Source organism: Camelus dromedarius, chromosome 18 (assembly GCF_036321535.1).
Source record: "Camelus dromedarius isolate mCamDro1 chromosome 18, mCamDro1.pat, whole genome shotgun sequence".
Lineage (NCBI taxonomy): Eukaryota > Metazoa > Chordata > Mammalia > Artiodactyla > Camelidae > Camelus > Camelus dromedarius.
The window spans coordinates 642,010-666,675 of NC_087453.1; the positions used below are offsets into that span (position 1 = coordinate 642,010).

The following is a 24,666-nucleotide window of genomic DNA, read 5'->3' on the forward strand; positions in this document are numbered from 1 at the left end:
AGGGTGACTGAACGTTCCCACCGAAGGTGCCGCCTCTGACCTTCCCGTGTTGTCCTTCTCTGCCCTGACCCGTCAGCTTTAAATTATAACAGTGTGAGAGGAGCCAGACCCCCAGGCCTTTGCAGGCAAGATCACCCAAGGTTGCCTCCTCCAGGCCAGGCCCCGGGCCTCCTTGCTCTGGGCGGGGGCTGTGTCCTCCCAAGGTCTGAGTCTCGGGAGGTTAGGGTGATGCTCACACCATCCCATCCCATGTGGAGCTGGGCGGGCTGGGGGCCGGCGATAGAAGCAGGGCTGAGACGGGGCCTGGGCGGGCCCGCAGGCCAGCGCTGCCTCCTCTGCTGGCCCTTGCAGAACGCATGGGGAGGCTGGCTGGGTGGAACACCCAAATTTCACATTTTGAGGACCGCTTCTAAGGAAGAGAGGGGGGGACATGAGGAGAGGTGGCTGAGAGTGCAGCGCAGGGGCTGGCGGATGTGTCGGGACCAGAGCCTGGAGCCCCCCTTGGACCCGGGGGCCCCAGGACTCCTGGGCCCACGATGTGCCTCCCGGATCCGGGACAGAACCAGACCCACTGTTATCACAGCCTCAACGTCCAGCCCCTTCCGAGGGGACTCCGTGGCCCCACGGCCCCAGCTCTGCATTCCCATTCTCGTGGGTGGCATGCAGACCGCAGCCGGTGGGGCCATGAGGAGCTCAGCAGGGTGGCAGCTCTGAGACATCTGGTCTGGTCGAAGGAAAGCGCTGATTTCTTTAGTCAGGATCCACAAACGTGTTTGACCAAAGGTTGCTCGTCCAGAAAGGCCCCCACTAGCCGCCTGTGGGTCTCTGGCTCACGCCGTCCTGCACCTGGGCTGGTTCTGACGCTGTTCCTGTTAAGGGTGACGCTGGGTGGATGGCAGGACCCTGGGGGGGCACCGGCTGCAGAGCATGCAGGGTGAGTCGAGGGCTAAGCACAGCTTTCAGCCCAGGCTGCTAATGAGGGAACTCAGCCTGGGTTACCTTTCTCTGAGGGCTGGACTCGAACCTGGGCCCTGAGGACAGTGGTCTCGGCTGTGGTGCTGACATCTCTCCCTTGGCACCACCCTAGGTGTTTCCTTTAAATCTGTATCTCCCGGGCTCCACCTCTGGCCCACGGGTGGTCTGTGGGGTGAGGCCCAGGAGCTGGTCTTTCCTCCTGGGCTCAAAACACGTGGCCTGCAGTGCCCACCTGTGTCCATCTGAGCTGGCCTGGGGGGTGGGTCCCCAGTGGAGAGGCAGGTGGGGAGAAGTGGGACCAGAGCGGCCTGGAGTGGGGCGCCCTGCTCAGCCTCTGGTTGTGTCCGGGTGGGGAGGCAGGGGCTGCCGGTGACCTAATGCGCTAACTGTGCACGGCTGAGGATTCAGCTCCAGGGAGAGGCTGGGCTGCCAGGGAGGAGGGGTGTGGCCTGCCCTGGGGCCCCGCCCCTACCCCACCCTTGCCCTGGCAGCGCCTGCTCCAGGTCTGCTTCCTTGGGCGGAAGTTTGACTTGGAGGAGGACAGACAGGGAGTTCCTCCTCTGGGGAGGCCTGGGCCTGAGCTCTGGGGCTCGGAAACCCACCTCCAGCCTGTACCTCCCGCGTGCAGGGCTCTGGGTCTCTCCACGTCCTTTGGGTGTGCAGCCTGAGAACCTGGTGACCCCTAATTCCAGGGAACAGGGGGACGGACACGTGGCGGGCCCTCCCTCTGGACCTGAATTTTGAAAGGTCTTTTGGCTTTAACAAGCAAAACTGTGGATTCGCCCAACCCTTGAAGTTCTGAGTTCTGGAGCCTGGCGAGCCCTCCCTCCCCTGCTGTGGTCACCACTGAAAGGCCAGCCATGGGCCCGCGGTGATGCCTCCACTGGAAGCTGAAAGGATTTGCCCAAAGTGGGGAGGGCAGGCCTCTCCCTGAGCCCCGGGCCTTGGGGTGGCCTCGGCCTTTAGACCCCAGGCTCTCCCTGGCGGAGCTCCTGCCCAGCCTGTCCAGCCCTTGGCTAGTGTCTGCCCAGCCTGTCCCTCATCGCCCTGGAGTCACTCTCAGGCCTGATTCTGAAGACGGGCTCTTTTCAGTTTCCCTCTCCCCCACCAGGCTGCGCCCACAGAGAGGGAGGCAGCAACAGGGGTCTCCGGGAGGGAGTGGGGCTGCACGTGCTGGCAGGAGCAGAGGACAGACAGGGACATGCACGTGCCTCCAGACAGGCCTATCAAGATGCGGTTAGTGGCTTCAGTGAGCCAGTGCGGGTCATCGGCGGGCAGAGACGAGACAGCAAGAAGGCCTCAGGAGATGGTGGCTGGGACGCAGTGCTTCCTGCACGGGCGCAGCTGAGGTCGGGTCTGCAGCAGGAAGAGGCTGGTGGGGCGGGGGCCATGCTTGAGGGTCTGGGGACCTGGGGCTGCTTCTAGGAGGCAGATCTCGCTGGAGGATGGATGAGGGCTGCAGTCAGCACGTAGCTGTGGTCTCCTCGCCCGTGTCCTTCAAAGTAGATGCACCCCTCTCAGCCCAAGCAGGGTCTGCGGAAATGGGGTGCAGGGCCCCACTGGATGGGGCGCGGGGATGAGGGGCTGTCAGGGCCGTTGGAGGAGAGGCTGCCTGGCCAGTGGGGTCAGAGAGCGCTCGGGCTCACCACACCATGAGCTCTGCCCTTGCTGGTCACTCCATGAAGGTGACCATCAGGGAAGCAGGGGGTTGCAGGGTGACTCCCTGATTCCAGGCCCAGAGTGGGTGGAGACGTACCCTGGCCCAACTGGACAACTGCTATCTGACCGTCTCTCCTGGGCCGGAGGAGCCCAGCAGTGAGGTGAGACGCCATGTCCTGGACCTGGGGTGTCCCCGGCAGTACCCCCCTCACCCGGCCTGCATCACAGAGGCAGCCGCCTGAGGGCAAAGGTGCGGGGCCTGCATCTTCCAGCTTCCACGGGGGCCTGCCATGTTCCAGGAGGGGTTTGCTGGGTGGAGTGGGATGTTTGCAGGGCAATGGCCCCCTGGGTTCCTGGCGGCCAGGTGCAGCCTGTTCTGAGGGTCCTGCATTCCTGCTGTGTGGCCAGCTCACCTCAGCTCCGGCGCCCGTGAGGCTGTTTTTACAGAGACGGATGCTGCTGCTCTGAGTGAGGTCAGGACGGGGGCTTTCAAACCTTCCAGACCTTCCAAACCTGCATCACTCTGCAGCATCTCCACACAGGTGGGGAGTCTAGGGCAGGCTCCCTCCTGCTTCCTGGTGCCCCAGCCCCCTGCCCCTGGAAGGAGCCTGCAGGCGTGGCAGCAGGAAGGGCCAGCACAGGGCTCGTGGGGGGCAGGGGCGACCCTCCCTCAGGGCAGATTCTGAGAACCAGGTCCCAGGTACGTGCGGTCCACGCCGCGCTCGGCACTGGTTGCTGGAGTAGAAGGAGCCACCGAGCCCTTCAGTGGTGGAGACGCTGTCCCGTGGGGCTGAGCCAAACAAGGATGCAACCCCCTACCCCCATAGAGCGCCACAGCCAAATCTATGTTTAAACTCTGCAAACGGACGTCAGGGTAATTATCTCCACCCGGGACTGGGACAAGGTCCAGGGCCTCCCTGAGAACAGGCCAGGGACATGTCAAGTGCTGGAGAGAATGAGCTGGAATGGGGTGCTGGCTCCAGGACAGCCCAGATACTGGCCCTGCCCAGGCACGGGGAGGGAGGCTGAGACAGCCCCCGCCCGCCACCTCTCGAGGGACTGGGAGGAAGAGGAAGGTTGCGGAGAGGGGGCAGAAAGTGGAGGGACTGGAGCCTGCGAGGCAAGCTGGGTTGGCTTAATTCGAGATAACTGGGAACCCACCGCGAATACTCATGAGCCTGCAGCCTTGCCCAGGTAGCGGGGGCCGGGCTGGCGCTGCTGCGTTGGCTCCCGCCTCCTGGGCTTTGGAACTGAAAGGAGCTATTTGCAGACGTGCCTTTGCCAACAGGAAGCAGAGCTGGGTCCCCTGAGCCCTCCCGAGCATTCAGCCCTGGACACATCCTGGGAGGACGGTAGGCTGGGGCAGCACGAGGCTTGACTGACAGGGACATGGGATTCTGGGAAAAGGGGTGTCGAGGAGCTGTGACGCTGTGGAGGGGGCTTGGACGCGGGGTCCGGCGGCCCGGCCCCCTCCTTGGCTGAATGACCCCAGCTGTGTCATCGTGGGAGTGACAGGATAATAGGGCCACCCTAGATGTGGTCACCATTGATCTGGTTCAACAGACATTAGAACATGCAGTAAATTGATAAGCACCCCACGCTGCAAATGAGCCCCCTTTCTCCCCGCCTCCCCAGCCCTGAAGAGATGGGCTCAGAGGCCTGGAGGAGCAGCGCTCCTCCCTTCCTCCGCAGGGCGGAGGGCAGACCGCACAGGCACCCGTGCTGGGTCTAAACCAGCTGGTGGTCAGTAAGGGCCGAGGCTTGGAGTCCAGCAGAACCTCCAGGACCTGGTAGAGGTGCATCTCGACCGCCCGGGCGTCCCACGAGGACAGGATCAGCAGCCTCCTCTGTGGGTGTCCTCCAGCCAGCACGGGGAGCGGCGCCCTGGTTTGCTGAGGGCTCCTGAGCTGCAGGCCATGGTGCAGGAGCGGCCTCCCCTGCAGGGTGGAGGACACCGAGCACGCCTGAGGAGGGCCTGCCCCACGCGCTTCCCCAGGAGGGTGCTGATTTGAACATCCAGCCGCTGGCTCAGGGAGCCTCCACTCTCTGGAATCAGCCCTGGTCCTGGGGACTGGAGTGCCTGTCGCAGTGCCCCCTCCCCAGGATGCAGGCAGGCTGTTGGATGTCCAGGTTCTGCCTTCCCTGCCGGGTTCCCTCCTGGGCAGGACAGCTGGCCACAGAGACGGGGCTGGAAGTGGGCAGAGCAGGCCAGGCCCAGGGCCATGGAAGGGGTGAACTCAGCCTGTTCGCTCCTCCCTCAGTGGGGCCAGTTTCTGAGACACAAGGGCTGATTTCCACCCCCAGGAGGGGCTCCTCCATGCCCTGGAGGTCCCTGGGCAGCGGCCAAGAGTGGTCTGAGCAGGACAGCCTGGATGCCTGCCCAGTGCCTCCTCCGGGATGTCCTGCAGCCACCTGCCTTGAGGGGCTCTAGATCTGGTGGGGGAGATGGACACCCGACCAGAGATTTCAGGCCAGTCTCCCCCCATGCACTGCTGTGCTCAAAGAGGGCGGGTCCCATGGTGTCGGGGTTGCCAGCGTCAGGTTGCCCAGATGTGCGGGAACCCAAACAGGAGCAGCAGCTTGGGGCCCTGAGAAGGTACTGGCACTGGCTCAGGGGTGCCTGGCAGGCCGCAGGGTCTCCCGTCCCTGCAGGGGTCAGGTTCAGGGACCCCGAGGGAGGGTGAGGTGACTCGGAGGTGAAGGAGAAAGAGGAGGACTTTCCAGGAGGGCTCAGCATTCCCCTTGGAAGGTCACTAAGTCCCCCACTGGTACTGCCCTCCGTCCACAGAAGAGCGACTCAGCATGGCCCTGTCCTCCCTCCCTGACCCCTCCTCTGAGGGACGCTGACCCTCTGGTCTCCCAGGCTGGAGCCACATTGATCCTCCAGATGGCCGGAGGGCTCAGGTGGCCAGCTGGCTGGGACAAAGGGCTTTTCTCTGCCCACGGCCTGTCCAGACATAATTCTTCATAAACAGCCTAACGTCTGCCTCTGGGGCGGCTGCCAGAGGGGCCGGCAGGTGTCCAGAGACCTGCTGCTCTGGTCCTGGGTTAGGCCACGGGGGGCGGAGCCCCGTGTAGGGATCCTCAGCCCCCGAATTGGGAGGGATGCCCTGGGACACTCTGCAGGCCCTGGGGCAGGTGGCAGGGCCCACAGGTGGCAAGGAGAAGGCCCTGTGTCTGCACCGCAGCTGGCCTGGCCCCGGGGGCCCTGAACTGGGGCTCTGGCACCTGAGTTGTGACCCCACTTCTAGCTCTCAGCTTTTGGCACAGGACCCTCCCCTGAGAGATAAGCTATTGTCAAGATGTTACTGAGAGTAATTTTAGCAGCAGATGCCAGACACCAGCCAGCCCCGCACCCCCACCCCATGAGCTGGGACAGTTACTACCTCACTTAACAGCTGGGGAAATGGAGGCTCAGAGAGGTGCTGCTGGCAGGGCCACCTAAGCGCCCACATGCTCGCTGGGCCAGCGGAAGGAAGACCTGGGAACAGACGCGAGGGCCAGGGAGCTCACCTCCCCAGCCGCAGAGCGTTTTGCCCTCCTCAGGAGCGTGTTTACAGATAATTAACTGCTGAGCAGAGGTGGGGGGTGGGGCGGAGGCACGTGGAGCTGTGAAAATGGAGGCCGGCCAGAGGCAGATCGATACCTTCTGCAAAGGTGCTGCCTGGTGTCAGAGGACAAAGCCCCGCTGTGGCGGGGTGCTCTTGACCGTTGGGGAGCAGGGCTGAGCCCCAGCCAGACTGGCTCCAGGCGGGGGGCCCTGCACAGCCCTGGCAGGAAGGGCCCTGTCAGCAGCCCTGGCTGTAGACAGCACATTCCTCCAGGCCAGGGCTGTGGGACATCAAGGACGCTGGCCAGGAGGAAAGCTGCTGGGGCAGCAGGCCCTGAGCTTGGCACAGCACAGCTCCGGTTCATGGCTTAAGTCCAGACCTTGGAGGATGAATTGCCAGTGACTTGGGGAGGGCCAGCTCTTTGCTTCCTCTGAGCTACTGTCCACTCTCCCTCCCCCTGCAAGCAAAGCATTTGATGATTTTTAGATCGCGAGGCCTCGTAGCCACCCTCTCCCCCACCCACCCCTCATCGCAGCATCTCTGTGGCTGCCAGCCGGGCAGCAGGGACATCTATGTAAGGGGCCTGGCTGGAAGCATCTGCAAACGGGGAACGACCAGCGCACGTCCCCTTTGGAGAAATGGCCCCAGTTCTCACATTCCTCCTGCACTTGGTGGCTCTCAAAACTTTTGCTAAAAGAAATGGGCAAAGACAGGAACTCAAAGATGGGCTTTCTCCCAAGAGGCCCAGGGAAGGCATTGTCACAGGAGGCTGGAGTGTTGGGGCGGGGGAGCTGTCCGTGGTGCTGAGAGCAGGGAGGCCGCTGGGAGATCTGGGAGGAGGCCAGCCTGGGTAGGTGGCCCAGGAGTCCTCTGGCCCAGGACGATACTTGTTCCCATGTAGTGGTCAGGGTGACCTGAGGACTAGACACAGTGCTTCTCCCTTGGGGCCTCACTGGTACTGTGTGCTGGACCAGGACTCCTGCTGAGGGATTCGATCCCAAGGCCAGGCCAGGATCTTCCTAACAGCCCCAGAGAGAGGGCAGCCTGAGGCAGCCTGGGGCTCGAGGGTGGCGGGGTCCCCTGAGCATGGGGTGGGGGGCCCCACCACAGGACCGGCTGAGAGGGGTGCTTCAGGGGTGGGCATGACCCCCGACCTGAGGGAGGGTAGGGTGGTCCTGCCAGGCCCAGGGAGGCAAGAGCACTAAATTCGCTCCAGCTCCATTCCTGACGGATGATGGGAAAGGATGAGGAGGAAGTGACAGCCTCTGAAACCTCCCCAGGTCCCACCGTCCATGCCCTTGCTGACCCAGCATGGCTGTCACTCCTCCCTCCTAGGCAGCATGTGCCTAAGGCCCAGGGCCAGCCCCAAACATCTGGGCCTCTGAGCCTGAGGGTGTGGGGTTCGGTGGCCGTGTGGGAGGGGTTGACGTCTGCATAACAGGGGCGCCCTCTGGTCAGCCCCCCATGCCCTCCTGCCAGGCACCCGCTCACCATCCATCCACGCACAACAAGCACCAGGCACGCGTGCAAAGCCTAGAGCCTCAGTCATGGACTGCCATTGTCAGCGGGGTAGGGGCAGGCGAGAGGCCCTCAGATGACAGGCACCACGACGACTGGTGGGGAAGAGAGGGGGCACCATCACGGGGCAGAGGTGGGGAAGCGGGAAGCCCACCTGACAGCCCACGTGCTGGGGAGTGCTGGGCTTCCAAGTGGCCCGTCTCAGGGGTGCTAAAGGGCCTGCTGTGGCTGAGTCTAGGAGAAACGGACCGACAGGTGGACCTCAGGTGCAAGGCCTTCCGGGTGGGACAGAGGCTTGGGCAGGGAAGGGACGCACCAGCCTCTCCCCTGGGGAGAGGCCTGGCTGAAACACTGGAGGAGGAAGCCCCCCAGGGGTGTGGGGGCACAGGCAGGGCCCCTGTGCCCGGCCAGCTGGGCTCACAGCCCTGCTCCTGGGCTCACGTGGGTCACTGAAGCCCCACTGGGCCCTGGTGCTGAGGAGCCCCCTTGGGTCCCCTCCCAGGCCCACCCTGCTGCCTCTTCCTGGTCTGCCTCCTGATGCCCCCAACCCAGCCTAAGCTCCCACCTTTGATTCAAATCCCCGTTTATGCCGACAACTGGTTACCATGGGAATGTCCTTGGGACAGGGTGGAGGGTGGAGAGGGCAGCAAGGGAGAGGGAGGCCGGTCCTGCTGAGATGAATTTCCGGTTCAGCCAGCGGCCTGGCATTGGCGGGGCTGGGGGCGTGGGGGGTGGGAGGCGGGTGGGGGGGCTTGTGGGGAGGGGTCTCCAAGGAGCCTGTTCCACCTCTCCTCGGCCCCCACCCAAGGTCTCCTCAGAGGACATCAGCCCTGCCACAAAGGCTCCAGGACTCAGCATGGGAACGTGGAGGGGCTGCCCCCCAAAGCTGGTCTCCTTTGTGAACTGGGGGTTTTCCTTTCCTCCAAAGCAGCAGTTTCCGGAGCAGCCGGAGGGAGGGGCTTAGTGACCTGGAGTAAGAATCTAATTCAGTGGCTACAGTGATTATTAGGTTCCTGCAAAGAGTATTCTCCAGCCGGGCGCAGGTGGGGAGGGACGACCGTGCAAATTAATTAATCTTGCTGCATTAGCAAATCCACAGGGAAGGCCAAACAAGTCAGGACAGATGTGTGTGAGCGTGTGCGCTGCTGTGTCCGCAGGAGCCTCCAGCGCCCGCGCTAACCCCAGCCTGGCCTCTAGTGCCAGGAGACACGGGGAGGCAGGGCTCTCTGGCTGAACTCTCCTGTGGGAACGGCTGTTGAGAGCCACCTTCTCGACTGTCACTGTGTGAGCTGACCAGAGTGCAGGGAAGGGAGGCAGGTGGACCTGGCCTGTGAGCGGCTGCAGGCTCCTGCTGAGAGCCCTGTTCAGACGCTGTCCCAGGGAAATGCCAGCACCCGGCCCAGGCCAGGACCCCAGGGTCCCAGCCCTGCCAGGAGTGGGGGCCTGGCCTGATCCCCTGTATGAGTCCTTGGGCCAACTCAGCTCTCAGTCTAAGGCCTCCTGCCTCGGGCTTGCGTGGAGGGGGGCCTCGGCCGGGGCTGAATAGTCCCTGAGGTGGGGGTGCCAAAGTCTGGGACTTAAGCAAACTCCCCAGGTGATTCCCTGTGCAGGGCTATGAGTGGACATCCATAGTCCCCCGAGGCTGAATTCCTGTGTGCCCCTTCCTCCAGGAAGCCTTCACAAGTTGGCCTCCTCTCTCCTCTTACTCCAGCCTTTAACATTGGCAGGAGGGCCCAGGTTTAACAAGTCCCGAGAGATGAGCCTGGCGGCAGAGGTATGAGGGAGCATCCCCATTTGGAATGTGTGGAGAATGCCACAGGGTGACGGGATTGCCTTATCACAACCAGTGACAACTGTTCATACCTCGTCTTCCTAGCTCCCCAGAGAAGGTAATGCTGACCTCCGCTTCACGGAGACGCTGAGATCCTTGGAGGAAGCTCCAGATGGGACCTGGAATGTGATCGGCCTTTATCACTAGGAGAAGAACGTCAAATCCATCCAGCCGGCCAGCAAGCCAGGTGCCATCCTGCTCAGGGACAGCGCAGAGCAGGGGCCCTCTCATCACGACAGACAGAGAACCCCTCAGGGAGTCACCAGGGCTCATCCCCCTCGCCCGGTCCCTTCCCTGCCAGGGCCCTTGGCAGGTTCTGAACCTCATGTGGCAAGGGCCCTGGGGAAGACAGGCTTTTGCCTGCTGCGTGGGGAGGAGTGGTCCAGGAGAGGCGCGGGGGTCGGGGTTGCCCTCCTCACCCCCCTGCACCCAGTGAGCCGTGGGCGTGGCCTGTTCACCAGCTCATGGTTCAGTCCAACTTTTCAGCTTAGAGGACTTCTGGCTCCTGGTACTTATCTGGCTCAGGGAAAGGGCTTAAGAATGTGAGGAGCTCAGGATCTGGCACCAGGGTAGGGGTGAAAAGAAGGAGGGAGTGAGAGGGGGACTGCCTGCAGAAGTAGGTCACAGACCAGAGCAGGCTCTGTGCCTGTGGGGTGGTCCAAGAGAGGGCCAGGGGCTGGGGCCCTGTGGTCTAGGGGTCTTCCCCAGGGCAGGCCTCCTGGCTCCAGGAAAGGGCAGACTGTAGGGTGGCACCAAAAGGTTAAATCTGTAGAGGCACAGGCCAGGACATGCTCTCCCTGAGTCTAGGGGGGGTCAGGGTGCAGACCCTGAGGCCAGATGGCCCAGCTGGAACCCCGGTACTGAATGCATCACCTTGGCAGGTGGCGTAACCCCTCTGTCCATCCATTTCCTCATTGGGTCCCATGGGTAACAAAAGAGCCCACCTCACAGGGATGCTGTGGGAGCTGCATCCATGTGGCTCAATGGCCTGGGCCAGCATCTTGGACAGGGAGTGACCCACCTTCACTGTTGAGACTGGTCACTGCTCAGGACCAAGCATTTTGAAAGCTCTATTTGTAGGTACCTCTGAGAGTGGACAGAGAGCTCCTGTGAGGAGAGCCCTAGAGGCCTCAGAGCAATTGTGTGTGACGTGTGATGAGCTAGACCTGGGGCCAGAGTGCAGGAGCACTGGAGGAGGGGCAGGGAGATGGGGGAGGGGCAGGGAGATGGGGGCAGGGAGATGGGGGAGATGCAGGGAGATGGGGGAGAGGCAGGGAGATGGGGGAGGGGCAGGGAGATGGGGGAGAGGCAGGGAGATGGGGAGAGGCAGGGAGATGGGGGCAGGGAGATGGGGGAGATGCAGGGAGATGGGGGAGAGGCAGGGAGATGGGGGAGAGACAGGGAGATGGGGGAGAGGCAGGGAGATGGGGGAGAGACAGGGAGTTGGGGAGAGGCAGGGAGATGGGGGCAGGGAGATGGGGGAGATGCAGGGAGATGGGGGCAGGGAGATGGGGAGGAGAAGGGAGATGGGGGAGAGGCAGGGAGATGGGGAGGGGAAGGGAGATGGGGAGAAGGGAGATGGGAGGGGAAGAGAGATGGAGTGAAGGGAGATGAGGGGGGCAGGGGAGATGGGGAGAGACCAGCTGGGAGGGGCAGGAGCTGGGGAGACAAGGAGGGGCAGGGGCATCGCTGATGGAAGCTGCTGAGGAGGAGATGGCTCCAGCCCCTGCTTCTCTACCCCCGTTCCAGACCCGAAGTCTCCCTTTTGGGCTTGGTCCCCCTGCAGAGCTCCCTGCTGGAGGCGGTGGCGCACAGGGATGGTTGAGAGTGCCACATTCCCGCCGAGTGGCGCCCTGTGAGCACCGCAGACTGTGGTTCCATCCGCACAAAGCTGCCCCTCCCACCCCCTCCTCTGAGCACCTGCTGCTCGGTCAGCGGCTATGTCGACCCACCTGAGGGCGGATCCCCTGCCAGGGCACCAAGCGCGGCTGATACTGTTCAAGACTAGTCTGGAGGCACCGCGGGTCTATCCTCCAGTCACCTGGGCCCGAGGCCTTCCGCAGCCGCCCCTCAGCGGCTGCCCACCGTGCGTGGGATGGGGTCTGCGCTCAGGCTGGCGCAGCCCACCGGCTCGCAGGCAGCGCAGAGGTGGGGGTGGCGGACCCCGGCCCAGGCCAGAACTGGAGGCAGCAAGAGGCGGCTTCGCCTGGGGCGGGGGCGTTAGGGTCCTCCCTTGCCCAGGAAAGGTGGGCCGTGGGTCCTAGGCTCCCCTGGACGCTTCCCGGTGGTCCGCCAGGAACAGGCTAATAGCGGGTGGGCTCTGTCCTAAAGGCCTCACTGGAGAAGACCATGAGGGACTGGTGATTTCCAAATTGCAAAGCGGGGTAGGGGTGACGAAGTTCACCAGATCGTTGCAGGCGCCCCTCCCCGCTCCCGGAGTCCCTCGGTGTTCGTCCTCCCTCCCGGAAGGTGGCGGGGCGCGGGGCTGGGGCGGGGGTCAGTGTCTCCGGATCCTCAAACCACTCCGCGCTGGGATCCCCCAGTAGCACGCAGTGATTACGTGGTCCCTGCCCATGGCTCGGGCACGTCCCCAGCCTAGGGAGGTCGAAGGAAACTTTGCCCTGCGCTAGCCAAGCGCAGCCTCCGCGCCCCGTCTCGGCTCGTGGTCCGTCCCCCCTCCTCCTCCCCTCCGGCCCTCGCCCTCCCTCCTGCTCCCTCCTCCTTTCCCTCCTCCCCCTCCTCCTCACTGGCTGGAGGCGGGCAGGTCCGGGCGGGGCCGCGCCGCTGAGCCCACAGCCCCTCGCTCCTGGCCCGGCAGCCGCCGCCGCGCCAGGCAGGAGGAGCGGCCGAGCCAGGCCCGGCGGACGGAGCGGCCCACGCGGCCTGGGGGACATGAAGTTGGGTGTGCACGGAGCTCGGGGAGCCCCACGCAGGGGCTCGGCGTAGCCGGGAGCCGTCCGCATGTAGAGCCGGCTCGGTGCGCCATGGAGCTCGGGGGACCGGGGGCGCCGCCGCTGCCACTGCCGCCGCCGCTGCTGCTGCTTCTGGGGGCCTGCCTTCTGCCCGGTGAGTTTCGGGGCACAGAACGGACGCCTTTTTGCCCCGTTCAGGGCGGCCTCAGACCTCTGGAGCCAGAGGAAGGGAGGCTCCTGGCTGCGGTCCCAAGCTGCGGGTGCGCGCAATGGGGCAGCTACGGAGGCTCCCCCAGCCTAGACGCAGACTCCTGGGGCATGGGCTGACCCAGGAAGGGAAGGAATTAACTCACTCGTGAATTCAGGGAGAGGGGTTTGTGTGGATGTGGGGGGATGCTGTTTCAGGAGCTGGACCCAGAAGATCCAACTTGGATGGGGAGTGGTGGGGCCTATCTTGCCCCCACCCCAATTTATCCATTCTGCCAATTTCTCCTGAAGACTCCCCCATGCCTGCTCCCCCCGCCCCTGGTTTGGGGGATCAGCCTCTAGGCCTCTGCCCTTAGCAGGGTCCCACCTGCACCTTTTCTGCTCCCCAGGCTCACTGGGACAGGGGAAGTTCCAGCCTCCCTCCCCCATCCCTATTTAGGGTTAGTGGAGGGAATTTAACCCCCCCGGCTCCCCAGTGAGGAGTGGGCCGCACCTCCTATCAGAGGGACCAGGAAGAACAAGGTGGGACTTGGGGCTGGGAGTGAGGGGTCTTGGGGCTCTGGGACTGACCCCAGGGGTGCTTGTGAACCCCTCCTCAGGTCCTGTCTGCGATTCACAGGTGAGCAAGTTGGAGTTCAGAGGAGCAGGGAAGCTGGGGTTTCCCGTCCCCCTCCTCTAACCCTCTCCATGCAGTGGCCCCAGTGCAGGTGCCCAGGACAGCAGGAAGTCCTCAGACTACAGATTGGCCGATGGGCTGGACTGAGTGAGGGGGGCCTTCCCTAGGTTTACTCCAGACCTGGTCATCAAGGGCAGGCTGTGTGTCTGTCCAGGAACACAGATGCCAGATTCATTGTCAAAGTCTGCACTTAAAATGCCCCTTAGGCATCAAGGCACGGTTCTTCCTTGGTGATCGCTTGGGGTTGCTGCAGCCATAGGGAACAGACTCTCTGTGGCTGGACCCTCACTCCCCTTCCTCCATCTCCCTGCCTGGGCCTGCCCCTGCTACCCTCCATCCCCTTGTGTCCTGTGGTTATCCCCACCTTGTGCTTTGAGGCAATGTTCTCAGCACTCTGCTAGTAGCTGGAGATACAGCCCTTCCCTCCGCAATTACAGTATGATGGGGAGACTTCCAAATCAGCCCTTATCACATCAGTTGTTTGCTTTCATGGTGAGAGGCAGTGTGCTAGGAAGGCTTCTCTGGGGAAGTGACACTTACAAACCCAGGGGGTAGAGGAGAGACTGAGGCTGGAAGTAGGGCCGCATGTGCAAAGGTCCTGAGGTAGGAGGAATGTGTATTGAGGAAGTGGAAGGAGGCCCAGGTGCTGAGCATGGCCTGGCAGGAGGCAAGAGAGGGCAGCCTGGATGGCCACTGTCCCCTGCTCCTGAGCTGCTTGTCCCTGCAGTGAGCAGCCATGTGGAGACCCGGGCCCAAGCGGAGGAACGGCTGCTGAAGAAACTCTTCTCTGGATACAACAAGTGGTCCCGGCCCGTGGCCAACATCTCGGATGTAGTTCTTGTCCACTTCGGCCTGTCCATTGCACAGCTCATTGACGTGGTAGGTGCCGGGGTAGGGTGGGGGCCGCTCTGAGCCTCGGCCATCACACTCAGCGACAGAGGGGAGGGCCAGCCTGAAGGAGCACTTGTGCCTGGGAGGAGGTGGGCCTGGAGGTGGCCTGGGGGCTGGGGGAGCCCCAGTGAGCCGCGAGGGCCGCCATCAGCTTTGCACACTGGCCGCGTGTGTCCTGGCCCTGCCTGAGTCCAGCACCCACACTGAGAAAGTCAGGAGGCAAGGCAGGTTCTGTGCCACCCGGCCCCAGGCCCCAGGCCCTGCCCTGTCCTCCCTTCTACGTAGAAAAGCTCAAAGTGCTGGATTTGCAGCATTGGGTCAGGGCTGTCACCTTCAGAAGCAAAGAGCAGAAAACATGTCTGTGGGGCAGTGAGAGGCAGGACTGTGGTGGCTTCTGTGCAAGTTGTGGCACCAGGTGGGGCAGCAGGGACTCTGAGGTGCCCTGGCAGCACCCTGACCCTGGCCTGGTTCAGGAGGTCCCCACTTGCACTGGTCTGGGATGGGGGGGTCCTGTCGAGTGTTGGACAGGTGGTTTGTCGGGGATGTGTTTACCTTCCTGGCTGGGGACCAAGGAGGCTGCTGGGAGGAGGCCAGGAGTCTGGCCTCCAAGTGGCCGTGGCTATGGAGGGGCTGGGGCACCCATGAGGGGGCCCATCCTGTGGGACTGACTGGGTGGTGGCTGCACAGCCTGGGGCAGGGTCCCAGGGGCCTTGGGGACTGGGCTCCTGCCTGGTGGGGAGAGCTGGTTGGGGGCTGGGCTCATGGGCCACAGAGGAGGTCGGAGGCCGGCTCAGCTTCGGGTGGGGTTTCCGCAATAGGATCCAGGGCAGGAGCTGGAACTTGTAGATATCTCCAAATGCCCACCCATTCCCTGCCAGAACCCCAGCCCCTGCGGGTTCAGCGAGCGGGGAGTTTTGGAGTCTGGAGGCCCTGGTTCCAAGCTAGTGCTGGACATGCTAGGTGACCCTTGGGGCCCTGGTCTTCTCACCTATAAAATGGGATGTGTGACAGCTCCATCCTGAGCTGGCAACTTCTGAGGGGCTTTGGGAGGTGGGAGGGGCTGTAGCCATTTTCACATGGACAGAAAGGGCCAGGCGTGGGCCCCATTAGCAGAGAGACCTGGTCAGGCACCCGGTCCTGGCCTGTGCCCTCAGGCCTCCTGGAATCAGGCCTCAGATGCTTCCTGTAGAAGACTCCTGGCTGGAGTGCAGCCAGAAGGGAACACAGGGTGGCAGGGGCCCCAAGCCGCTGCATTTGCAAACACCGATCCCCGAGGCGGCTGCGGCTCAGTGTTCCGGGTCACCTGCCTCAAGGCCTGGCCTCCTGCCTCAGCTCCCGGGGCTGTCCCATCCCCCACCCCCACAGGGCTGCGTCTCCCCAGTTTGCCCAGGAGGGACTGAGCCTGGAGCACTGCAGCTCTGAGACATCTGAGGTCCCCACCAAGGCCGTGTGGCAGCGCTGGGCCAGACGGGAGCCACTTCCAGGCTGTGCTGTCTGCAGCCAAGCTGGCCAAGGATATGCCTGCTCACATGTGTGCCGGCCGTTTGCAGAAGGGGGTGCCTCCCATCTAGGCTGCTTTCTGTCCGCTAAGGTATTTGCTGCAGGTCCAGCGGCGAGCGCTTGTGTGAGTTCACGCCTGCAGGGGAGGCTGGGATCCCCAGTGCTCTGGGGCCCTGGGCTGAAGTTTCATGCGCCTGAACATACCAGAGGGCACTTCACACGGGTGCCTTGGGGAACAGCTGCACAGGACGGGCTGACATTCGGGGAAGGAGGCCAGGCCCTGCCACCTTGAAGCTTGTTCTGAGCCTGGGGGCGGGAGATGGGCAGGGCAGGGCAGGCTGCCCCCAGAGGGAAGGGCAGGGCCGTGGTGGTGCGGGCCACTCTGCAGGGCTGCACAGCCTGGGTCGTTGGACGTCGTGTCTGGGCCCTGCTCAGGTCACACAGATCCTCAGCATCCTCTGGGTGGCCTATCTCAGATGGCCCCGAGGGAGAGCAGGACCAAGGGCAGTGGTCCCCGCCTGACCTGGCTGACTAGGGGCAGGAGGGAGAGGCTCCCAGGCCTGTGCCTTTGGGCGCAAGCCCCCACCCCCAACCCTAGTCTAGGTGCTGGGCACTTTTCTTGCTTGACCATCCTTGGGTTCCTTGGCCTAAGCAGTCCTCTGATGGCCTATGTGTCCCTGGTCTGGGGTGGATGAGGGAAAAGCCTGGACCATTGGAGAGTGGGAGGAGCTTTGTGCAGGCGGGGCTCACAGCACCTGCCCCTAGTTGGGAGGGAGTGCTGCAGGTGGGCAGGGCAGCACTATTGCCTGGGAAGTGCTCGCTTTCCTTCTGGAAAGGTTTCAGGGGGCCTTGTCCTCACAGTCCCAAGTCCCCTCAGGACCTGCCATCCTGGGCTTGCTTGTCTCCAGAGACGAGGCCCTCACTCCTTCCCAAGGTCGTCCACTCCCCACATTCAGCCGTGGCCTGTCCTTGTGGGTGTGGAAACTTGGCCAGAGATGTGCCCCATCTGTCCCCAGGGGATCACCACCTCCCTTCTCCTTCGTGTCCTAGGATGAGAAGAACCAGATGATGACAACGAACGTGTGGGTAAAGCAGGTGAGTGAGGGGGCCCCACGCCCTGCCCCCTCCCCTCCCCTCCCCTCCCCCCCCACTCCTACCCCTCCCCATCACTGCCCGGGCTCTCCTCCCTCCCCCAGGAGTGGCATGACTATAAGCTGCGCTGGGACCCTGCTGACTATGAGAACGTGACCTCCATCCGCATCCCCTCTGAGCTCATCTGGAGGCCGGACATCGTCCTGTACAACAAGTGAGCTGGGGGCCTTAGGGAGTGCGGGCGGCCGGTGCCAGCCTCCCGTAGGGCAGGTCCACCACGGCCGGTGTAAGCAAGAGGCCGGCGGCATGTTTGGGCCCTGCCTTGAGCCAAGGCTGAGGTCAGGCTCCAGAGGAGGAAGAGGGAGCGAAGGAAGGTGTTGTGGGCAGGGGTGGCCCATCGGCAGGCACACTAGGGAGGAGACGGGGCTCAAGGGCAGCATGGACGCCTGGGGCTCCGTCCCGGCCCAGGCCAGCCCGGGGCCTCCATCGCTCTCCGGGGAGAAGGGATCTGAGCCCCTCCCTGGCTGACTGCAGGCCCCACAGATGCTGCCCTTCGGGCTGGAGTTGGTTTCGGCATCACTGCCTGGCTGGCGAGAGTGGCCCCGTGCACACACCCCTCACTGAGTCCTGGAACACAGGTCGGGAGGTGCAGGTGCTCCAGAAAGGAGAGGGAGCCCCCAGAATGGCTGCCCATCCTGGCGCACTGCCCCCAGTCCTTCTGCTGCCCTTCCACTGCTGCTTGCACCCTCCCTGCACAGACGTCACCAGAAGTCCCCAAACCCCGGCTCATCACACTCAGCAAACAGCCTCTGTCTGGGCCGTGCGTGCGTCCCCAGCTCCGGGGAAGCCGAGCTGAAATCTGGTTGTCTGGGGGATGTTTCTGCGCTGGGGAGCCAGGTTTTCATGGGCATGGCCTTAGCAGACGGTGGGCTCCCCTGGCTGGCACCCTTGACCTTGTCCTTTCCCGGGACCCTCATGGGGTCCCTGACCTCAGGGCCGCCTGACGTCCACCCGTGTCCCTGTGTCTCTGCTGTGTCATCGCTGGGACAGCTCCTCTGAGCTGAATCCACTCTGGCAGATTCAGGCCCGGCCCAGGCCGTGGCGGCTTGCACCGCACGTACAAATAAAGCAAATGGAAGCCCTTGGTTCCCTCCGGTCCCAGCCATCTGCCCACAGCCCGCTGCCCCCACCAAGACCCTGCAAAGCCCTGCACAAAGCCCCTCTCAGGCCCCCGGGGTCAGACCTGACCTACAAAACGCTGCTGTTGATTAAGAACGATTGGGCTCCTTCCCAACTTAATTGATTCCAGCCATGGCAGCGGGAAGGACGGCCGTGTGCGAGGGGGACGGTTTGTGGGGCAGCACGAAGGTGCGAAGGGGGCCCAGCTCAGTGAGTGGAAGGTGGGGGGGGCTCTCCATGCTCCCTCTGCAGGCCGCCTGGGCTGACCCTGAGCCCTGGAGTCCTCCAGTTCCCCCTGCCCCGTCCCCCTGGGGTTCACACGCAGCTCCGCCAGCTCCCCATGCCCCAGGACCTAGCGGCCTGGGCTAAGTCAAGGCCGGAGGCCATGCTGTCCACTGGGGTGCTCCCCTATGCTGGCCCCTCAGGCTGGGGGTCTCACGTGGATGGGCGTCTCTGGAGCAGGAACCTGGGCTGCTAGGGACCGGGTCCTCCTCTCCTGCCCGTGCTGGCCACAGCTCCACGTGGTAGGTCTGGAACAGGCTCACAGTCGGGCCGTTCCATCCTGACGTCCACACCTGGGCTTTCCGGGGGCACAGCCCTGCTGGGAGTGGGATGTGGGACCAGGCAGTGTGGAGAGGTGCTTTGTCTCCGCTGGCATGGTAGAAGCAGCTGCGGGAAGAGGGGTGAGGACTGATGCGGCGGTGACAACGTCCCTCGGGGAGAGCTGCTCCTTCCTGGGGCTCTGCCGGGCGGCTGGCTTCCTAGTACAGAGCCAAAGGCCAGCTCCGGGCCCTTCTGAGGACCTTATGGGGCCAGATGCACCCTCAGCACATGTCGTGGAGACAAAGAAGCGTGATGACCAGCGTCCAGTGCCTCAGTCCTGGGACCAGCTGTCTGCGAGGATGTCCTGTGGGGACGAGAATAGGTCTCCAGGCCACGTTTCAGAGCCGAAGCTGGCAGGGGGATGGCTGTCGCCTCCGTGTGTCTGTGGGCACCATGCCCAGAGTGGACAGCTCAGTCTTTATGGGGAAACTGAGGCTGACAGAGTGCCCCTCCCTGCCCCCCAAGGTCCAGGTTACACCCACTCAGGACCCAGACTGGGGGCCAGGCGCATCCAGTGCAAAGGAGAGAGTGGCCCCCTTCTGGAGCAAATGGGACTCTTGGGGAGCTGCATGCGGATGTCCCCGTGTCCCCACGGGATGGCTGCCTCCCCTCTCATTGTGCTGTGGCCCTCCCCTCTGTGGACATCTTTGGTGAAGAAAACTGAGGTGGATGGCACTGTCAGGGAGGCCCAGCACCAGGGCTGTGGGCTGGGTGTTCTGCCCGCAGGAGGAGGGCAGGGGACAGCACCCCTCACCCTGCCGCCCACCCCGGCCTGTGGACAAGGCCCCCGGGCTGAGGGGGAGGCAGGAGGGCTGACGGCCTGGAATGTGATGGGTGGTGTCCATGTCCCACTCAGGAGGCCTGGCCTGGTCTTTGCCTCGTCGGGCCCCATAGTTCTCACCTGTGCAGGAAGGGGGGTCCTTCCTGCCTCAGTTTCAGGGAAGGGTCAGTGGGGGAAGGCGCTGTGTGCTCAGCATCACTGGCACGCCCGGTCTGGGGCAGGAGAAGGTGGCCAGACAGGTCTCACTCCAACTTTGGCCCAGCCCGGAGTGACCACAGGGGATGAGGCATTCTGAGTGCTGCCCAGGGGCCACTTGTGCATCTGGAGCCCTCGACATGGCTGCTTCAGCCCAGATGACCACTGTCAAGCGTGGGTGTCGGGTAGGGTGTGGATGGCGGAGACAGTCCCCACTGTGTGTCGGCCCCGGGGCAGGGGTGAAAGCCGTGGTGGGCCGCGGGCCCAGCCCAGCCCCACCCCACCCCCGGCAGAGCCACCGGGAGGCAGGGGTGCACGTGCGGCGGGCGGGGATGTCTCACCATGCTCTCTCTCCTACCCAGCGCGGACGGGGACTTCGCTGTCACCCACCTGACCAAGGCCCACCTCTTCCACGACGGGCGGGTGCAGTGGGCGCCGCCCGCCATCTACAAAAGCTCCTGCAGCATCGACGTCACCTTCTTCCCCTTCGACCAGCAGAACTGCAAGATGAAGTTCGGCTCCTGGTCATACGACAAGGCCAAGATCGACCTGGTGCAGACGGAGCAGATGGTGGACCTGAAGGACTACTGGGAGAGCGGCGAGTGGGCCATCGTCAACGCTGCCGGCACCTACAACACCAAGAAGTACGACTGCTGCGCGGAGGTCTACGCGGACGTGACCTACTACTTCGTCATCCGCCGCCTGCCGCTCTTCTACACCGTCAACCTCATCATCCCCTGCCTGCTCATCTCCTGCCTCACCGTGCTCGTCTTCTACCTGCCGTCCGAGTGTGGTGAGAAGATCACACTCTGCATCTCCGTGCTGCTCTCGCTCACCGTCTTCCTGCTGCTCATCACCGAGATCATCCCATCCACCTCGCTGGTCATCCCGCTCATCGGCGAGTATCTGCTCTTCACCATGATCTTCGTCACGCTCTCCATCGTCATCACGGTCTTCGTGCTCAACGTGCACCACCGCTCCCCGCGCACACACACCATGCCCCCCTGGGTCCGCCGCATCTTCCTGGACGTCGTGCCGCGCCTGCTTCTCATGAAGCGGCCGTCCGTGGTCAAGGACAACTGCCGGCGGCTCATTGAGTCCATGCACAAGGCGGCCAGCGCCCCACGCTTCTGGCCGGAGCCCCAGGGGCAGGCCCACCCCAAGAGCAGGGGCCCCTCCCCCTCCCCGTCTTGCGGCCCAGACCAGCCAGTCAAGCCCCAGCCAGCCTGCCAGTCGCCCTCAGACCAGGTCCCCACTCTGCAGCCTTCAGAGGCTGGGACAGCCAGCCCCTGCCCTTCACCTCAGCCCTGCCGCCCACCCACCAGCACCCGGGCCCCAGGGCTCATCAAGGCCAGGTCCCTGAGCGTCCAGCACATGTCCAGACCCAGTGAAGCAGCGGAGGGTGGCGTACGGTGCCGGTCTCGGAGCATCCAGTACTGTGTTCCCCGAGAGGATGCCGTCTCCCGGGGCGACCGCCTGGTGGACAGCTCCCCCACCTCTGTGACAAAGGCCCCCTCAAAGACCCCCTCAGCCAAGCTCCTGCCCCCAGACCAGGACTCCCCCTGCAAATGCAAGTGCAGGAAGGAGCCGGCGGGGACCCCAAAAGCCACACTCAAGGCCCCCAGCACTAGAGTGCCGCCCCCGCCCCCACCCCTGTCGCCAGCCCTGATGCGGGCGGTTGAGGGTGTCCAGTACATCGCAGACCACCTGAAGGCAGAAGATACGGACTTCTCGGTAAGTTCCTGGCACAGCTGTGTTGGAAGGGCCCCCAATGCCCTGTCCACTCCAGAGGAGGGAGTGGCTGGGAAAATCCCAGAAGCCGGGTCCCAGACCCGGCCGCTCAACTTGGGGGCCCTGGGTTCCCTGCTCTCTCCTCCCTGAGCCTCTGATGCCTGCTGGGGATCCCTGCAGTGCCCAGTGGCTGGCAGAGAGCAGAGTGCCTCTCAGGGTGTTCCCTTTGGGCTTCAGGGCGCAGGGAAGCTGCAGGCGGGGGTGGGGGCCTCCAGCTCCATCTGTACCTGGTGAGCACCTCCCTCTGACCTTGCTGAGTGCCCTGCCCCATGGGCCCCTGGGGAGGGACTTGGAGGTGTCTGGAGTTGGGGTGAGAGGAGATGGCATGGGATTGAGCAGCCTCTGTGGCTCAGCGGGAGGAGAGGCGGGTTCAAGCCTGGGACCTGTCCCTCTGGCCAGCACCCCCCACCCCTCCGAACCAAGCTGGGGAGAGGGAGTGTGGGATCCAGGTGGGCGTGCAATGGGGGTGCTCAGATGTGGCCTAGGCTCCAAGACCCCGAGGCCCAGGCTCTGCCAGCCACGTCTCGGGGTGTTTGCGAGGGTGAGGCAGGCTGATGGCTGAGCCTCAGTTCAGGGCACAGCCGGCGGAGGGGGAGGGCAGGGCAGCACTCAGGCGGGCGGGGTGGGCACTGGTCAGTCTACGTGGTCAGTGCTGGCTGCTCAGCCTGCGCATCGGTCGTGGTGCACCAACCTCGCCCCACGTCTGCCCCCTCCTGCCCTGTGACACGGTCCCCTGGTGGGTGTGACACTGCTGTCCCTTCCCCCACCCTGGTCCCTTTGCCGCCTCGGAGACCGGCCCGTGAATGCTTACTGGGCCCGGTGATCCCAGGGACTGTGTGTCCTGTGGCTGAGCTCCCCATCAGTAAGCTGGTCTCCCAGTGGCCCCCTGAAGCCCAGGGGGTTCCTGGAAGCTTCCACCTGGAGACTCGGGCTCTGGGGCTGCTTTACTGCCAGCTCAGAAACCAGGGGAGCTTGGACTCTGACATGCGGGCCTCGGGGGCTGCTGAGCAGAGACGACACCTTTGCGGTGCCACCAGGATACTGGAGGAGCCAGTGGTCCTCAGCACAGGGCGGGGTCCTCGCCCCCAGACCCCTCCACCCACACGGTGGCCCGGCAGTCACGACCTGGTTCTGGTTCCTCGTGTTGTTGCCGGGCTCCAGGGAGCGATGCGGACTTCACAAGAGCCCACCTGGGATCAGGACGGCGCAGCTTTGTCTGCGAGCCACTCATCCTCAGAGGGGAGGTTTGAAAGGCAGAGCCGAGGAGACGCCGCGGGGCTGCTTCCTGGAACAGAGGGTCCCGGCGCTCGCTCCCTTATAAGTGACCCTGTTTGCTCTCATCTTGAGAACAAACACGGCCCTTTCAGCTTTGGCTTAAAACCGTCACGATGCCTCTGATTACTTTAAAAAATCAGGGCAGAAAACAGCAGCGAACAGTCCTCTCCCTCGATGCCCCTAAAATGGGAGAGCTGGGCCTGCCAGTCCCCAGGCCAGTCTGACTCATCAGTGTCCGGCTGGCCTAAGCCAGGGGGCTGTGTCCTTTCTGGTCACTCAAGTGCCGACAGCTGTCCACCCAGGATCCACCTGTGGCCTGGCCAAGCCACCTTGACCTCCCTAAGCCTTTGTCCTGGGGCACCCCAGGACCCGCTGTGTAGACACGTAACAGTGTCCAGCACCATCCTGGACCCCAGTGTCCCCATCTGTAGGCAGGACAGTGCGGCCACCTTCCTCATTGGGTCCAAGGGAGCAACTGCAGGTAACACGGTCATTGTGTTTCACGTGTGCTCCCAGCGCCCCTCCCCACCCTGGCCTCGGTGCCGGCTCCCACTGCAGCCCGGGGGCCCCTCCCTTGCCCCTCTGAGGACCCTCCCCCGGCAGCTCCAGCTCAGAACCTGCTCCCAGCACAGGGCTGTGTGGCTCTCACGTGTGACCCTTACCCTCGAGGGGCTTTAGGGGCAGAGCTGAAAGACCCCACTAAGCCATGAGGGGCCTCGGGCCACATGAGCAGCTGGCCCGAGCGCTGCCCCTGCAGCAGTGGGGCAAGTAGGGGGCAGTCAGGCCTCAGCTGTCTCTTGCCAGACGCTGTCCCCCCCGGAGCCTGTGCTGGGGCTCTTGTGAGAGGTCAGGCCTGTTACCCAGGATGTACCTGCACAGCCAGGGGATGTGGGCGCCCTTGTCACCTGCCCCATCTGCAGGTGGGGGTGTGCTCATGGTCTCCACGGTGTCCGGCTCTAGCAAACCCAGAGTGCATCTCACCATGAAACAGCCTGGTGTTCCTCCAGAGGCACTCCCATGGCTACCTCCCTGGAGCTGACACCTGTCAGGCAGGTGAGGTCAAGTGGGGCCATGATGCCGGAACCCTGTCTCCCATGGTGGCCCTGCTGCCCGCCCCCTATGGAGGGTATTGACTCCTGCAGCCCAGAGTGTTTCTGACTTCATCTGGACACATCATTTCTCTGTGCCCCCTCCCCACCCATCAGCTCGCACAGGTGTGCCTGCAACCCTGGTGACCTTGGTGGCAAGGATAGAAGCAGGTTCTAGAAGCTTCTCACTGCAGCCTGGAGTGACTGGGTGTGTCTCTCCACAGGTGAAGGAGGATTGGAAGTACGTGGCCATGGTCATCGACCGCATCTTCCTCTGGGTGTTCGTCATCGTCTGTCTGCTGGGGACTGCTGGCCTCTTCCTGCCGCCCTGGCTGGCCGGCATGATCTAGGGGCTGGAGGCCGGGCGTGGCCCAGGCACATACATGCAGGACACGGGCAGTGTCTGCGGACAGCTCACTGGGGCTGTGCCTGCCTCTCTGTGGGATTCCCTGAGATGTGGTCTCCTGTGGGATGGTCTTGGAAGGAGCTGCCTCCAGGGGACCTGCCCCAGGTGGGAAAGGGCCTACGAGGCAGTGTCACTGCTTGTCTTATTAAAGTTTACCTGGAGCATGGCAACACGATGGCCTTCTGCCCAGGACCTGCGTCTGACTGTCCTCGGCAAATGTCCCAGCAGCCCCGACTGTCCCAGGACCACGACCGTGGCCCCCCTCACCCCCCAGACCCCAGGCACTGAGCCAGGCCTAGCTGCCCTCCCTCCTGGGCGTGGGGCACCACCTGGGTCCTGCTCTTTCCGACTCCAGAGACAAATCAGCAAATATGTGAATCTCATTTTCCAGGGGTGGGTCCAAGCACAGGTTTGATCTTGGTTGGTTCTGGGTAAATTAGTGAGAACCCAGATCTTGTGCCTGGGGGGCCTTGGGGAATGGACTCGTTAGCCCTGGTCCCACTCGGAGGGACTTGGTGGCAGGTCTCCCGTGGGTG

The 24,666-nt window shown here is 63.6% G+C and overlaps 1 protein-coding gene across 3 annotated transcripts; it reads left to right on the plus strand.

Moving 5' to 3' along the window:
- Nucleotides 1-12,368: 12,368 nt before the first annotated feature.
- Nucleotides 12,369-24,300, plus strand: CHRNA4 (cholinergic receptor nicotinic alpha 4 subunit). 3 transcript variants are annotated; one of them, XM_031433436.2, is made up of 6 exons: nucleotides 12,369-12,600; nucleotides 14,057-14,208; nucleotides 16,771-16,815; nucleotides 16,917-17,026; nucleotides 19,933-21,304; nucleotides 23,949-24,300. In XM_031433436.2, the coding sequence occupies exons 1-6, from the start codon at nucleotides 12,519-12,521 to the stop codon at nucleotides 24,072-24,074; spliced, it is 1,887 nt and encodes a 628-aa protein (XP_031289296.2). In that variant the 5' UTR covers nucleotides 12,369-12,518; the 3' UTR covers nucleotides 24,075-24,300. The 3 variants fall into 3 exon arrangements, with proteins under 3 accessions (XP_031289296.2, XP_064352969.1, XP_064352970.1); XM_064496899.1 differs by lacking the exon at nucleotides 12,369-12,600 and having other exon boundaries at nucleotides 13,518-14,208; XM_064496900.1 differs by lacking the exon at nucleotides 12,369-12,600 and having other exon boundaries at nucleotides 14,143-14,208; nucleotides 16,737-16,815.
- Nucleotides 24,301-24,666: the final 366 nt, after the last annotated feature.